A 15169-nucleotide genomic window follows, 5' to 3' on the forward strand; every position below is an offset into this window, starting at 1 on the left:
CGCGTGTGCCGGGTGGCCCCCATGGCTCAGGCTCATATGCATGTCCCCGCCTGGCCCAGGTCACGAGGCGGTCCTGCTGCAGATGCACCGGCTGCAGGGGGAGCTGGAGGCCCTGCAGAGCCTGCGGGCAGAGGAGGCCCAGGACGACCTGCTGGGGCTGCAGGCTCAGGAGCAGGGCTTGGCACCTCAGGTACAGCCCTTGGGGCCGCTGGAGGCACTGAGGGCAGGACGGGGGTGCAGAGACCCTATGAGGGGATCTCAGTAGCTCTGGGATGGGCCAATGCCAGGGGTTTTTGCTTCCCTAAAAGTGGGGACACTCAGTGGACTGGGTGGTTATGAGTCTCACAGAGCCCTTGGGCTGTGGCAGCACGTGTCACCTGTGCTGTTCCAGTGCCCATCTTGCCGCCCCCCTGCGCCCCCCCATAGGGCACCTCGGAGGCCCTGCAGGATCCAGTAGACCAGCTCCCATCAGCAGCAGAAATACCCAACGGTGAGCTGGGCGCCACGGACCTCGGGCAGCTGCAGCAGGAGAAGCGGGACCTAGAGCAACAACTCCTGGAAAAAAACAAGGTGTGGCCTCCTTCCCTCCGCTTTTCACTCTGTTCCTTTCCCGCCCGCACTCACGGTCTCTGCCTCACAGAGGAGCACCCTGACCCTACAGCCACCAGGGTTTCCATACCCCTCATGTGCTGTGCTATTGCCGCACCCCTCGAGGGAATGCCAGGATGCCAGGCACGGGGCCGGTGCCACAGAGTCTGGCTCCCTCTGCTCTCTGCACCGCCACCCCGCTCCCCGCAGGCTCTGGCGGAGGGCAGGGCAGCTGGCTGGCCCATGCAGGTGCTGCCCGAGGGCCTGGCTTCCACGTGGACTCTGCTCCAGATGCACAGAGCATGCTCTAGCTCCCAAACTGCAGCCTTGGCATCAGTGTGTGAGCCCTGTGAAGGCTGCAAGCTGCAAGGCAGCCCCAGGCCCACATTGATGGAGGGAGAGAGGGAGTGGGGGAGAGAAAGGGGGGGGAGAGAGAGAGACAGCGCATGGATACTTCAGCCATTTAAGGAGGGGAAGGGAAAGTGTTTTCCCCTCCCTCCGTGTAATCTGACTGAAATACAGGAAAGTCCTACTGGAGAGCCTGCTTGCATCCAAGGCTGCCCTCCTGTCCCCACACACTCCCACCCCCAAGTCTCCACCCTTGGACTCTGTACTTTCAGCTCTGCACCAGTGTCTGGAGGGCATCAGAAACTGCACCCATTAAGCTAGGACCGGGCAGAGCTCATCTCAGCATATTCCAGGCCCTGAGTTTGATCCTGTCACCACATGCCCTCACCACCTCTAGCACCACAGGGTGTGGCCTCTATTAAAAAATCCAAGAGGGGCCGGACTAACAGTGCAGACGGTGGGGCACTTGCTTTGCGTGGGGCCAACCTGGGTCCCTGGCACCACATGTGGTCCCCTGAGCCTGCTAGGAGTGATGCCTGAGCACAGAGTCAGGAGTAAGCCTTGAGCACAGGTGGGTCTGGCCAAAAAACTAGAAAGAAAGAGGGAGGGGAGGATGAGGGGGGATGGAGGGAGGGAGGGAAATCAAAGAGGGGGGTGGTTTGGAGCATTAGTACAGCGGGGAGGGCGCTTGCCTTGCACGTGGTCAGGCTGGGTTCAGTCCCCCGAGTTCCGTAAGGTCAGGAGTGATCCCTGAGCGCAGAGCCAGGAGTAAGCTTGGCCCAAAAACAAGACACAGAAGGTTGGGGGAGGGAGAGAGAGAGAGACTGGATGTGATTCCTAGCATCCCAAGGTCCCTCAGGCAATGCTGGGAACCACCCCTGTACACAGAACCAAAAGTAACCCCTAAGCACCACCAGGTGTGACCCAGAAACCAAACATCCCCCAGCCCCATGCCCTGACTTCTCCCATCCGCTCCTGTCCCAGTGTCCCTGTCTGTGCCTCTGTTCCTCTCACAGCAGTGTCCTAGCACTCTGTGTCCTGCAGGACCTGCTCTTCCCTGGAGCGCTTCTTTTTTTCCCGGGGGTTTGTTGTGTTTGGCGCCACACCCAGCAGGGTTCAGGGCTTACTCCTGGCTCTGCACTCAGGGATCACTCCCGGAGGTGTCCAGGGGACCGAATGGGATGTCAGGAATCAAACCCAGGTCAGCCGCATGCAAGGCCAGTGCCCTACCCCTACCTCATCCCTGGAGCACTCCTGGGGGCAGCGGGGGTCCTCATGGTTCCCTGTGCTGCCTGGCTGGCTGCCACCTCAGCTGTGTCCCCACCACTGTTCTGGCTTGAACCTCTCACCTGCCCAGGTCCTGTGCACCCACACACATATGCCTGCCCTCAGTGTAGTTCAGCGCCCCGCCCTGCCCCACCACTGGACTTTTGCACCTGCAGACCCCAGCTGGGGCCCTCCCCCCGTCACCCTCACTTCTTTTAGTGTCATGTGGCCAGTGAGGCCTCTTGTCAAGGCCTCTGATACTCTGTATGTGGGGCGCCACTTGCCCTCTGAGGCCAGTTATTTGTCTCCATCTGCTTCTTAGCCCCTTGGGACAGGAATACTTGGCACAGTGAGGACTCAGTATGTTTTGTGGAGTTAATTAATGAGCCTAAAACCTCAAAAGTCAAATGAGACAAGATAAAGTAGCAGATGTGCTTTCAGGGAGAGTATACGGCCTCTGGGCTCGAGAATACAAATCCAAACCACATGGCCCCTGTTCAGCCCAGTGCTCCCGGGCTTCAGAGACTAGAAGTGCAGCAGCCGGAGCGATAGTACAGCGGTTAGGGTGCTTGCCCTGCATGCAGCGGACCCATATTCCATTCCCAGCACCCCGTATAATCCCCCAGCATCATTAGGAGTGATTCCTGAGCACAGAGTGAGGAGTAAATCCTGAGAACCATTGGGTGTGGCCCAAAAGCTAAAAACAGAAGTAAACTTTGCCACTTAGGAAGGCCTGGGGGAGCCCCAGAGTTTCTGTCGCTTTACGAGCTCGGGTTGAGGAAGCCCTAACTCAAAAAGATCCCTGCCCAAGATCCCAAGGTCCAGCCTGTGCCACTAAGGTCCATGGCACTAACTGAACTTACTGCCAGGGGTGAGTAACTTACTGCCAAGGGTAGAGCCCAGCATTGTGAATCTGAGTCTGAGGAGCCGGATCTTTCTCCCCATCCAGGACCAGCCGGAGTGGGCTGGCAGTGTAGACATGGGAGCGGGTGGGAGCTCCTTGACGGTAACCCCAGTGGGACAGGACACCCAGCACAAAGCTGAGCCTGGCCAGTGCTGGGCCCTGTGCTGGGCCCGTGCTCGGCTAGGTCTAGGGGTTTACGGGCAGGAAAGCAAATTAGTGCCATCCGTGTTGGGCCAGATCAGGGCATGAGCACAGGATGCCATGAAACGGTAGCCTTGGGATGAAGCAGGTACCCTCACAGGTGTGTGTGGCAGGGGAACCATTTTGTCTCCCTTGCAGCTTAAAGGTGGTGAAATGTGCCTTTAGTGAATTGTCTTCTTTGGGGTGTGGGCGGGCTTTTGTTTCAGACCATAAAGCAGATGCAACAGAGGATGCTGGAACTCCGAAAGACGCTGCAGAAGGAGCTGGTGAGTGCCGCAGGGACAGGTGGATGCAGAGGCTTTGCAGAGTGAGCAAGCTCTGATGAAGAGGCCTGGACCTTGGGCCTGTGCTCGCCTGTCCGTGGTCCAAGGTTCAGGAAGGTGGTAGAGCTCCAGGCTACATGCTGGGGTATTGGCACCCCAGCATAGACTCAGGGAAGAGCGAAGCTTTCCTGGAGTTGGTGCTTCCTATGGCAGGGGCTTGAGGGGGCACAGGCCTGTCCATGTGGGAGGCAGTGAGACTCCTGGGAAACCCTGACATGCCTTGAAGCATTAATGGAGCCACTTCCTGTTGGGTTTTCAGAAAATTCGACCTGACAACGAGCTCTTTGAAGTCCGGGAGAAGCCCGGACCTGAGATGCCAAGCCTGGCTCCTGTCATGACCAATAACGCTGACCTCACTGACGCCCGGGAGATCAACTTTGAGTACCTGAAGCACGTGGTTTTAAAGTTCATGTCCTGTCGAGAATCTGAGGTAAGGGGCTTAGGGGTTGTTGGGAGAATCTGGCTGGAGGAACTGAGCCTGCTGGACCTTCTGTCAAGTCTTCTTCCACCCCCGTGTTGACTTGACCTGAGCAAGCTCCCTGCTCTTGCCGGCCTCGCTGATTGAGTGGCAGCAGACAGTGGGGCCTTGGAGTGAGCTGGGGGGTGTGCCAGGGCCCAGTTGCCAGCACTTGCGCCCTGCTCCTGCTGCTGGCACAGCTAGAGGTGGTAGGGAGTGAAGACTGGCGGTAGCCCGAGGCCTTGCAGGGCCCTCCTGCCTGCACAGGGCCCTCAGGGCCTTGCTCGAATCACGGGCGGACTCAGAAGCTGCCTCTGCGGCTCCTGCCCCAGGCCCACGGCAGCCTGACCTCTGTGTTGCAGGCGTTCCAGCTTATAAAAGCCGTGTCGGTGTTGCTGAACTTTTCACAGGAGGAAGAGAGCATGCTCAAGGAGACCCTGGAGTATAAGGTAGGCCCCGCTCTGCTGGAGCACAGCGCCCATGTGCTGTGCTCCCGGGAGCACGCCCCGTGCAGCTTTTGTCTCACACTGACTGTGGCAGAATTGTCTGAAGGCTGCTCTGCGCCCGGGTCTATACTGAACTGACCCTGTTTTCCAGAGCACTTTCTCCGGTCCTACTTGTCAGGAGCCTCAGCTTGACCAGGACTTAAAAAAAAAATGTTTTTAAATATGAAATTATTCTGGGGCCGGAGAGATGATAGAGAGGTTAAGATGCTTACTTTGCACATAGCAGCCCTGGTTTGTTCCTCCTATCACAAGATCTGGTCCCCTGAGCACAGCTGGGTGTGGCTCGAGAAGCCAAGTAAAACATTCAGTGACAGGTATTATATGCTTTGCGTGTGTGAGGCCCTGGGTTCAGTCCCAGCACTGTGAAAAGTAAAAACAAAAGTACTCTGGGACTACTTGCGTAACAAGAAAAATTCTTCAGTAAGATGACCTCCAGTTCCGCTTATACCTGTCAACTGCTTTCTCTCCTGCTTCCCTCCCCAACTCCACCTGCAGCCTGGCCGGCCCAGCCTCGGCTTCAGCTGCCCACTCATCTCCAGGAAGGCTGGCGTTAGGGGACTCTTTACATTGCCCTGCCCTGAGTCCCAATTTCCTCAAGGTCTTTTCTCTTTCAAACCCAGATGTCATGGTTCGGGTCCAAGCCAGCTCCCAAGGGCAGCGTTCGGCCCTCCATCTCCAGCCCTCGGATCCCGTGGTCCTAGGGGAAGCAAGCCCAGGCAGGGGCTCCACGGACGGACACTTTTTCTGTGAAAAGAACACTGACACACTGGGCAGGGTGGGTTTTTATCACTGTAACTGCAGTATTTTGTACAAGCGTCTAAACATTGTTTACAAGACTTGAGGCCCACTTCCTTGCAGGCTGGTAGAAACCTCAGGAGATAGCGGATCCTGTGTCATTCTAATCACCCAGCGGGTCCTGCCACACCGCCCATTTCCACTATGCTGTTAAGATTCCAGCGCTGGCTGGAGGGGGCCCTCGCACCCAAGCCTACTGACTTCTCATGTTGGCATTTAAAGCAGAAGCCATCAGCGGCTGTCAGAGGAGGCACAGCTGCCAGGTAGTGCGATGCTGGGCATGACACAACACAACACAGCAGCCTTGGGAACGGAGCTCAGCAGCCAGACCTGCTGCTGCCAGAGAACCCGCTCAGCGCAGGCAGCTTTTCTGATGCCCTACCCGGGGGCATGTTTGGCTTTCGATGAGGTAGAAGAGGCTTCTTAACCCTTCCTGTCAAGAAAATACTATTTCACCTAATTTCCCCAACCACCGAGAACCTTCAGTATGTCTATGGTGAAGGTTTTCTGGGGCCAGTGTGGATTAACAAATATGCAACTCCCTGACAGAAGCCCATTTTATGGAAGGAAAGTAGCAGATGTGTAAAAATCGTAATAGTACCAAATACACTCAATTGCCTTTTCACTGAATGTACTTGTCTTGGATAGGTTGCTGGTAAACCATTTTAAACTATTTTTTATAGCTGAAGTTCTTCACTATTACAAATGTCTTCTGTATTATAAAACTAAATGGTGTTCTTAAAGGAAAATCAGAGCATCAAGAGGGAATTATTTCTGAGATGGGAATGGCTGTGCCCCTTTGTAATTTTGCTAAAACTGTGGGATTTCATTTGCTTTGCTCTTAATTCTGTGCTGTAACACAGAGCAAATGCTAATCACACTCTCTGCTCTTCAGAACAGGCTACTGTTCTCCCCCGCAGCCTTGGCCAGGACATTAGGGGCAGTCTCCCTTGGACCCCCCCCCCCCCGCCCCAGTACTTCAGATGACACTACATTTATATATGCGGTCCAGCTGCAGAAAGTGGGATTATGGAGACATAATATGTATTCATTATTTTTAAGATAAAGGAACATGTTTGCCCTGGATAAGTCATGGTATCATTCCTAGAGAGAAACCATTTATTGGTTTATATTTGATATGTTTCATGGTTTAAAAAAAATTAAATTAGTAACTGGAGCTCCTGAATTGTCAGTTACCACATGATGTGACAATTCTCGGTTGTGCTAGGGCTCAGATCTTTCAGTGACCTACCTCTTCCTGTGGTTCCTCCCTGCAGCGTAGTCCAAGTGCAGAACACTAGTTTCCATTCCCATTTCCCTCATGGGGTCATGAACCAGGTGTTCTGTTCTGTTCTTTGGACAGAAAGGTGACTTTTTATAAACTAGGACTTCCGCCTTCCAGCTGTTCCAGGACAGACCCCCATGAGCTTCAGAATTCAGGACTTGGCAGAGCCGCAGCAGCACAGCACAGCTGTGAGAGCGCCAGCCACCGCCTCTGGCTCCTCCAGCCCCTGAGCTGGTTTCATACACTCCCACGTCCCTGGCAGTTCTCCGTGCTGTTTAGGGGCCCCCACTAAGATTGTACTTGCTTAGGGAGGAGTCATGCTGATTAGGCTTTCTTCCCGCATGGTGAAATTCCTTCAGCTTTAAGAGGAAGCGTGAAATAAATATACAAAGTGATTGAATGCACTTTTACTTGTACAAATTGTTCTGTGACAGTATATATAACTTGCCATGGCGTCGGACCTTGATCTCCCACCCTGTTGTACATAACAATTGTACTATCTAAACCTGCTGTAGAAACTTCATTTGTGGTGCAATAACTTTTTGATTAAAGCTCTTCAATCCAGATGCAACTACAGTGGGTTTTACTTGATAGCTTGGTGTGTATTTATTTCACGTTAAATTTAGAATTGTCTTTTTGTTGATTCTGGATCACACCAGCAGTGCTCAGACAACCATGCTGTGCCAGGGATTAAACCTGGGCCTCCTGCATCTAAAGCAAGCGCCCAGCCCATTGAGCTGCCTCCGGCCCATCACATATTTCATAACTAAGGCTAATTTAAAAGATGTCTTTTAGAAGGCATCACCCGATGGGTTTGTCAAACTGCATGCAGCTCCATGTGCTGAAACAAGAAAAGCATTTGCTCTTCATAGTATGAGTGGTCCCGAGAACAAAATCTTGCTTTTATAGATATAAACTGCTACCAACAGATGGGCTTTTGGCCCTTTTGATAGTATCCAGGGGCTCATTGGTTGTGGCATCTAGAGGTGCATATTTGGGTGATGCCGAGACTCAAACACATGGAGGACAGGCCCCGTTAGCCTCGGAGGGCAGGGAGGGGAAGGGCAAAGAGTGCAGCATTAAGGTGCTGGCCTTGCACACAGCCAACCCAGGTTTAATCCCTGGAACCCTGTAAGGTCCCCTGACCACCACTAGGAGTGATCCGTGAGCACAGCCAGAAGCAAGCCCTGAGCACTGCTGGGTGTGGCCCAAAACCACAAGGGAAAACTTGTCCACATCTCAGGAGTGCCCATATCACTATACCGAGTGTCAGATAAGGAGCAGGTCAAGGCCTACTCCACTCCAAGTACAGTCACACAAACAGGAAAATTGGGAAAACGAAGGTCAGTTATTCAGTGTTTGGCACTTTATTTAACACAACAGAAAATGTTTCTCTGTAGCAACTGTTACACTGCAACCCAGACCTGAGCTCCTGCTGGGGCAGGACAGTGGCACTGCCACACTAGCTTCTGGGGGTGGCTATAGGGGGACATGTGCCCACCCTCTCCCGGCTTCCCACTGACGTCATCATCATCCCGTTCACTGTCCACCTTATATACATACATGACACAACACGATGCACGCATGAACTAATAAGCCAAGAGCTTTATTGATGCAGCAGGCACTTTACAATGAACCCAAGAGAGCCCGCCTACTCTGGGAGGCCGGGGCACTGTTAAAAAAACCCTCAAGTTTCTCCACTCCCAAAAAGCAAGCTTCCCTTTTCCCACAGCCCTTGGCTTTGCACCTGCCCTGCTCCTCCCATTCCCCTTTCGATAGGCAGTGCACACAGGTGCCCCGGCCGGCGCTGGCCATCACTCCGGCAGAGTCACAATGTCAGTTTTACAGGACTCTCGGACGTAGGCATAGACTATCAATCAGGTCCTGTAAAGGATTAGGAAACAGACAATTCTCCCTCCACCTTGAAAATAAAATACATTTCAGATGCATGTCCTGAAACAGATCAGTTAGAAGTTCCTAGGAAGACGGTTGGTTGCCAAGTTCCTTCTTCACCAGCCTGCGCATCCAAAATTCTCCAGGGTAACATGAGTCTTTTTGTTGTTTAAACAGTCTTTCTTGCAGTAAGAACTCTTATAATGGATCCTAGTCCTCCTACTGCTAATGCCTGTGGGGCAGAAAAGGAAACAAGTGAGACCTGGCTGGCTGGCCCGGGACGTGTACTCACTGACCAAGGTCCTGCCGTATCACCGGCCCTCTGAAAATGGGTCATGCAACACCACTTCGGAGACGGCCCTGTTCCAGGCCAGTGTCCTGTCCAACAGCCAGGGCTGCCAGAACCACTTATGGCCATGCACACAGGGGCCCTAATTTTCCCTCCAACAGACTGTTTCCAGCCTGCAGGTCCTGGTCTATTAGATCTAACTTCTTAGGGTGCCATTAAGGGGCCACTGCTAGGCCACCATGCAGAGGACTTCCTTGCTCTGTTCCCCAGAGCGCTGCTGGAGTCCATGTTCTGAGTAGACAGGCAGAGCACAGACCCACCAGTCAGACCAAGGCTGCCCAGTGGCTGCCCCTTCTGGCAACCAGGCCCTTAAAGTGCAGAAGCCTTTCCAAAGAGGCCACTTAGTCTCCTTGAAGGCAGTGCCAGCGACAGGACACTGGCACACAGGCTGTAAGCTTGGCCTTACTCATGGGCCGACCCTAATAATGGGCATGGCTTTTTCTGCTTCCGATGAGTGGAGGGCCCTACTAAGTGACCTGTTAAAAGAGTTCTGCCTCTGCCCCCTTGTATTGCTAGGACACCCACAACCAATTCAAAGTAGCATGAAAAGTGATGAAAAGTCGTATGAAAAGCCTGATGACTAGGAAGCCTTGTTCACCAGCCACGCCTCCACGCCTACCTTACACACCACCAGTCCCGTGTCCCCTCCCAAGTCTCCCAAGCCTGTGCCACCACCTACTGTTTCCCTTTCAGGCAAGTCTGGCCTGTGGATTTGACCCCTAGGTCGTGCTGAGCCAGTGTGCAGTGCTTATGTCCACGTACCTTTTCGTGCCACTGGAGTAACACTGCACTGCTATTTTCTGTGGGCTTCTCAAACCCTTTATAAATGTACTTCATTAACAGGTCAATGCCATTTCTGTCCAGGGACTGCACAGCCTGCTCAATTTCACTGCTCTTAAAATTTGTAAGCACCTTCAGCACCACGCCCTGGGCTCGCTCCTGCAGAAAAAAAGAAAGGGAACGTAGCCCAGTCAGGCCAGGCACGTCTGCACCCCCGCAGCAGTGAGGCAGAGATCAAACCCCCAAACCACATGGTCCCCCAGCACTACCCACCCCTTCCCCAAGCACTGCAGTGATGACCTGCTGGTCCCCAGGACCCTATGGTCCTCACGGCCCCACGTCCTCAGGCCCTAGCAGTGAACCACCTGGCACCCAGGCTGCCTGGAGCCCCTGAACACCACTCAGGAACTGTGTCTCCCCAACACATCAATCAGCCCACGTGGTCAGAACACTGACCATTAGGTAACAATTTAAAAACCACTGTAGTTAGAAAAATGGGCCAAAATTCTTACTGATTTAAAGTTCAAAGTGTCCCTTATTACACTGTTCTACAGTGAAAGATGTGGTTTACTGGGAAGGGGGAGAGGAAGCAGTAGTTTTATTTTTTGGTGGGGGCAGGGTGGCAGCGACACCTGGTAGTGCTCCGGGAACCTGCAGTGCAGCGAGGCCCAGGCCCTGGACACGCAAAGCCTGCACTTAGCCCCTCGAGCCACCTCCCCAGATGAGCAGCAATTTCCTGATACTTACTAGGCAGCCCCTGTGTAAAGGACAACTGGGGGGGGGGGGGCTTTTTTGTTTACAAAGAGATTGGAAGGTTGGAGTGAGTCTAGTCCAGCAGTAGAGCACTTCCCTTGCATGGGGCCTACCCCAGTTTGATCCCCGATACATCTGATTCCTCAGAGCACCGCCGGGAGTAATTCCTGAGCAGTACCAGGAGTAGAACTCCCTTCCGGATCCCTCCCCTCCCCAAAATAAATAAATAAAAGCCAGGGGGGCACTCTCATCCACACTTGGGAGCAGTCGGTGATTCTATCAAGAGATGTCACAAAACAGAACCAAACTCCAGCTTCACCGAGACCCCTGCCCGGAAGCGGTTAAGTACAGCTGGACGCGTCTCTCCTCCCAGATTTTGAAGGATACAGTGGAAGTGCGGGAGGACCGTGCAGTGCTAGGAATCAAACCCAGACCCCCGCATGCAAAGCCTGTACTCGGCCCCCAGCAGACCTTGGAGGCAGGGTCTCTGCCAGTGCTGATAATCCTCACGCAGAGCAAGTCTACTCGGAGGCCTAGGAAAGCAGAACCTCGGGAAGTCCCCAAGGCCAGCTCATTTCTAGATCTGCCAGTCAGTCGCGGGCTTGGCAGACTCCTCACCCGGCGGCCTTGGGGAGGAGCAGTGGGTTCTTTGGGGAGCTTTTGCTATCAACACTGACAGCTCCAATGGCTGTGGCACTGCCCAGTGCCAACTCCCCTCCCTGGCAGCTAGTCACTGGTGGAGACAAGCAGCAGCTGCTGTCCAGCGTCCCAGGGAGCTTGTGCTCAGCGGGCAGATGGACAAGCCGAGCTGGCCCCAACACTGTCAGTGGTGGCCACAAGACCCCTTTACCTTCACAGCTTGATTCTTGGTGTTGATGGGAGAGTTCCGCAGGGCTGCGTGGAACGCCCGAAGCATGTCCCCTGTGCATCACCGCCAGTTAAGGATGGCTTGGCTCGGCAGCAGTCAGCACCTTGCCCACTTCCACCCACCGCCCACCAGCAGCTTCTAGGTGGGCAAGTCTGTTCAGATGGCAGCCTACTGTTTTCCTGAGGGACAGAGAGGGCAGGGCCCCTCTGCCAAGCTTGCAAGTTCATCTTCCTGTCACCCCTTCATTCCCTGCAAGGCAACAGCAAACCCACCGCGGGCAGCTGGCAGCAGAACCAGACCGGTGCTGCCCACAGTGCCGGGCATCCCCTGCCCCACTGAGCCACCAGGTCAGGTGGCATCCTCAGCCTCTCCAGGGGACAAGGGCAAAGGGGCCGCCTAACTTGCCGCCCATGCTCTCCTCTCAGTGTGACTGCTAAAGAAACAATGCTACGATGCTGTCAGGCAACAAGCCCTACCCACGCCAGTGAGCCCCCATTGCTTCCAGAAGGGGGGTTAGTCATCTAAAACTGCGAGCTGATCCAAGCCCCTCCTCCCCCCGCCCCCCTGGACTTTGCTGTCATTCTGACACCACATTCTAAATAGTTATAATCTGGGTTAGGTCCCCAAAGGTGACACCTATTTTAAACCTTTACATCATCTGACTTTCATTTCCCCATCTCAAACACTGGCTTCAGCCAAAAGGCTTCAAAAATAGAACAAGGAAGGGCTCCTGCCAATCAGGTGTCTCCTGTTCCCACAGCGGCACCCACGTGGGTAGCGGAGCCCACAGTACCAGCCCCAGCCCCACCTGCGCCATCAGAGAAGCAGCCCACACCCTCTGGCTTTGGCCTTGTCCCAGGCGGGCGTCAGCCACCAGCAACGTCTACCTCACAGCTCTGGATAATTTGATATCCCACAGCAATCGGCAGAGCCCCAAGTGTCGAGGAAAGGCTGGCACTCTGCGCTCAGGGCCAGCTTTCTGGACAGGCACCACCTTGCAGAGCGTGGACAGGAAGAGGGCCCAGTAACGAGTGTCTGGGCGCCAAGACCCTGCTCAGAGCCATCTCCATCTCCCCAGACCTTGACGCGGGCAAGCGTTAGTAGGAAGGGTCCCCTGCGGCACAGACGCTAATGGGGAGGGGGGTCTGCATCAGACAGTGTGGCAGGCTGGCTGCTGCGCCTTTCTGAGGGCAGACCAACTGTAGCCGGGTGACCCCTCAGCTCCCCCAGATCAGGGTTTCTCCGCCACAGCACTACGGACACTTCAGATGCTTTACGGACACGACACTCATGGCTTCACGGATTTCAGCAGCGCCCAGAGGTTGACAACAAAACTATCCAAACAATGGCAGATCTCCTAGGGGAGGAGAGCGCGAAAGACCCCAAGTCACTGCTCCAGGCTCCCAGCAACCCCCCAGTGAGGACACAGAGAAACGGCTCGGCCCCGGGGCCACAAATTTCCACATCTCATTCCTGCTACCTGTTCGTGACAAGCATTATTCGTTACAAAGCCAATGAAATGGGGGAACCAAGGATGCGGTTTACAGCCAAGTGCAGGACTTGTATGTATGAAGCCCCGAGTTCAACCCACAGGACTAAAAAGACTGAAAGACAACGAACCCGAGGCTGAGATGGGAATGACCTGCTCAAGGTTACTAAGTCAGGGCCTGAATCAAAGCCAACCTGGCGACAACGGCTGGCAGGAGCCTTCCAGGGGACTGTCGGCAGATGCGGCTGCTTCCTTCGCCAGTGACGGGCTGAGGGTCAGAGGGTGTGTGAGCTGGCACTTTCTCTCCTTCACCTGTGCCATTCTTCACCGCCTGACTCACTTCACAGCACTGGGACAGGTCCCTTCCCCGCCTCCACCCAACCGGGAACAGCCCCTTCTTCCCTCCACTCTGCCCCAGGACCTTGAGACGCCTTTTGGAGCCTAAGCTGGGGTAATTAAATCCAGGCGCTGCAATGGCGGGGAGTCACGGAGCGCCCCACTCTTCCCTCTGGGGCTGCTCACCTGCTAACCTCCCTTTCCCCAATCCCAAGAGATGCCCAGCAATCCCGAGAGGTGCCTGGGCTCTCCATGACAACCAGTTTCTGGCACCTTCGAGGAGCAGCCCCAGCAGCCCTGCGGGGAAGCCTCGTCTCAAGGAGCCCAGTAGGAAATGACCTTCACACGACGACGCCTCCCCCCCTCCCCACCCCACCCCCGCCAAGTACCGAACCCGACGGCCACAACCAGGCGGGCAGAACCCACCTCCCCCACAGGGGCCAGAGTGGGGGACCCAGCCAGGGGGCAGACCCGGGCAGGCAACCCAAGTCTCACTCCCCACCCAGGGAGCAGCGCCCGCCGTGCCCCACCCAAGTCCAGTCTCCTGACCCCACCTGGGGTCCACCCAGAAGACCGCACCGGCCTCCCGGGCGGGGCTGACTCAACCCCCAGAACCTGATTTATAGCCCGCCGGCGAGGGGGAGGGGCGCGCGCTTCCTGCCGCACCGTGTCGGTAAGGAAAACGCCTTCCTGCGAGGTCGGTTTCCTGTGCAGAGGGAACTGCAGAGGGCCCAGCAGGCTGTGACAGTCACCTCTATTTGTGACAGTCGCCTCTATTTTTAATCCTGCTTCGCGAAAGGCTGGTTTTCTGCGGCCACCCGCACGGCCACCCGCGGCGGCCAGGCCCCACATGGACCTTTCCCTGGACGCTCTGCGTTCCCTTCGCGCTAGGGTTTCGCCTGCACAAGAATCTATGGGGGGGCGGGGGAGGGCGCAAGCGGGGGGGGGGGGGCGCGAGAGCCAGACCCAACTTGTTGGACGCGCTCAACGCCGGCCAGGGAGGCGGATGGGGGGTGGGGGGTTCCCAGCAAGCCCGCGGCTGCAGGGCGACTGGGGGGTGACGGCGCTCGCCCCGGCAGGACTGTGCCCCGGAGCCGGCCCCGGCATCTGCATTACTCAGAGGCGCCCCCGCCCCCCCACCCCCGCCCCGGCCGCCCGGGCTCGGGGTGACCCCGTTTCCCCGCGGAGCGAAGAGGGGCGGCCCAGGGGCTCAGCCCGGGGGAGGTGGCGGGGCGGCCCGGGGCCGCGGGAAGGGGTGCGGGGAGGCGGGCCACGGGCGGGAGGGGACACCTCTCGGAGCCGGGTCGGGGTGGGGGCCCGGGGTGCGGGCCGGGGAAGGCCGGGCCGCCGCTGCCGAGAAGGATATTGCCGCAGGAGCCCGTCCACCTCGCCGGGGTCCGGGCCTGGCTCCCCCGCCGCCGCCGCCGCCTCCTCCTGCTCGTCCACGAATTTATTCTCGTCAAACTCGTCGATGTCCACCCGACGGAAGCGCGAGGACAGCGTGTTCCGGGCCATGGCCGGGGGTCGGCGCCCGTCCGCCGCTCCGCTCCGCACCGGCTCGGGCTCCGGGGCGGGAAGCGGCCGCTGGGCGCCTCCTCCACCTCCTCCGCGCGCCGCCGCCGCCGCCGCCGCCGCCGCCCGCCCACTTCCGGGCCGCGCCGGAACCGGAAGTGCGGGCGGCCGCGCGGGGCGGGAGGAGCCGCTCGCCCCGCGCGGCCGTCACCGTCGCTGAGGAGCTGGCCGAGCGTGGGGTCGAGGGGCGTCGGGGGGACACGCAGCCCAGGGCAGGGAGAGGCCTGGGGGCCGGGCGTGAGGGGGGAGACCCGAAGTCTCGGGAACCTCAGAGAAGGTGGCAGGGACCGGGACGCCTGCTTGGGGGCGATACACGGCGATGCTGGGGGTGCTCCCGCCTCTGTGCTCCCTGGAGGTGAAACCCCTGCGTGCAAAGCCGCATCTCCCTGTTTGAAGACTGGAGAGCGTTTGTTGTTTGTGGGGGGGTCACGCCCGGCGGTGCACACCTTGGCAGGG

At 56.7% G+C, this 15169-nt stretch overlaps 2 protein-coding genes across 4 annotated transcripts in view; one reads left to right on the forward strand and one right to left on the reverse strand.

Moving 5' to 3' along the window:
- GOLGA1 (golgin A1) overlaps positions 1 to 7249 on the forward strand; it is a 52638-nt gene extending 45389 nt beyond the window's left edge. For all 3 annotated transcript variants that reach the window (XM_055134185.1, XM_055134188.1, XM_055134194.1), the window contains 6 exons: positions 60 to 190; positions 427 to 570; positions 3514 to 3573; positions 3890 to 4060; positions 4450 to 4536; positions 5214 to 7249. In XM_055134185.1, the coding sequence (XP_054990160.1) occupies positions 60 to 190; positions 427 to 570; positions 3514 to 3573; positions 3890 to 4060; positions 4450 to 4536; positions 5214 to 5294 (674 nt within the window). In that variant the 3' untranslated portion in view covers positions 5295 to 7249. The remainder of the gene's footprint in view (positions 1 to 59; positions 191 to 426; positions 571 to 3513; positions 3574 to 3889; positions 4061 to 4449; positions 4537 to 5213) is intronic.
- A 1009-nt stretch (positions 7250 to 8258) lies between these two features.
- On the reverse strand, positions 8259 to 14791 carry ARPC5L (actin related protein 2/3 complex subunit 5 like). The gene is made up of 4 exons (XM_055121588.1): positions 14507 to 14791; positions 11299 to 11370; positions 9678 to 9854; positions 8259 to 8798 (listed from the first exon to the last, which is right to left on the reverse strand). The coding sequence occupies exons 1-4, from the start codon at positions 14654 to 14656 to the stop codon at positions 8736 to 8738; spliced, it is 462 nt and encodes a 153-aa protein (XP_054977563.1). The 5' UTR covers positions 14657 to 14791; the 3' UTR covers positions 8259 to 8735.
- Between the last annotated feature and the right edge of the window lie 378 nt (positions 14792 to 15169).

Source organism: Sorex araneus, chromosome 1, assembly GCF_027595985.1.
Source record: "Sorex araneus isolate mSorAra2 chromosome 1, mSorAra2.pri, whole genome shotgun sequence".
Taxonomy (NCBI): domain Eukaryota; kingdom Metazoa; phylum Chordata; class Mammalia; order Eulipotyphla; family Soricidae; genus Sorex; species Sorex araneus.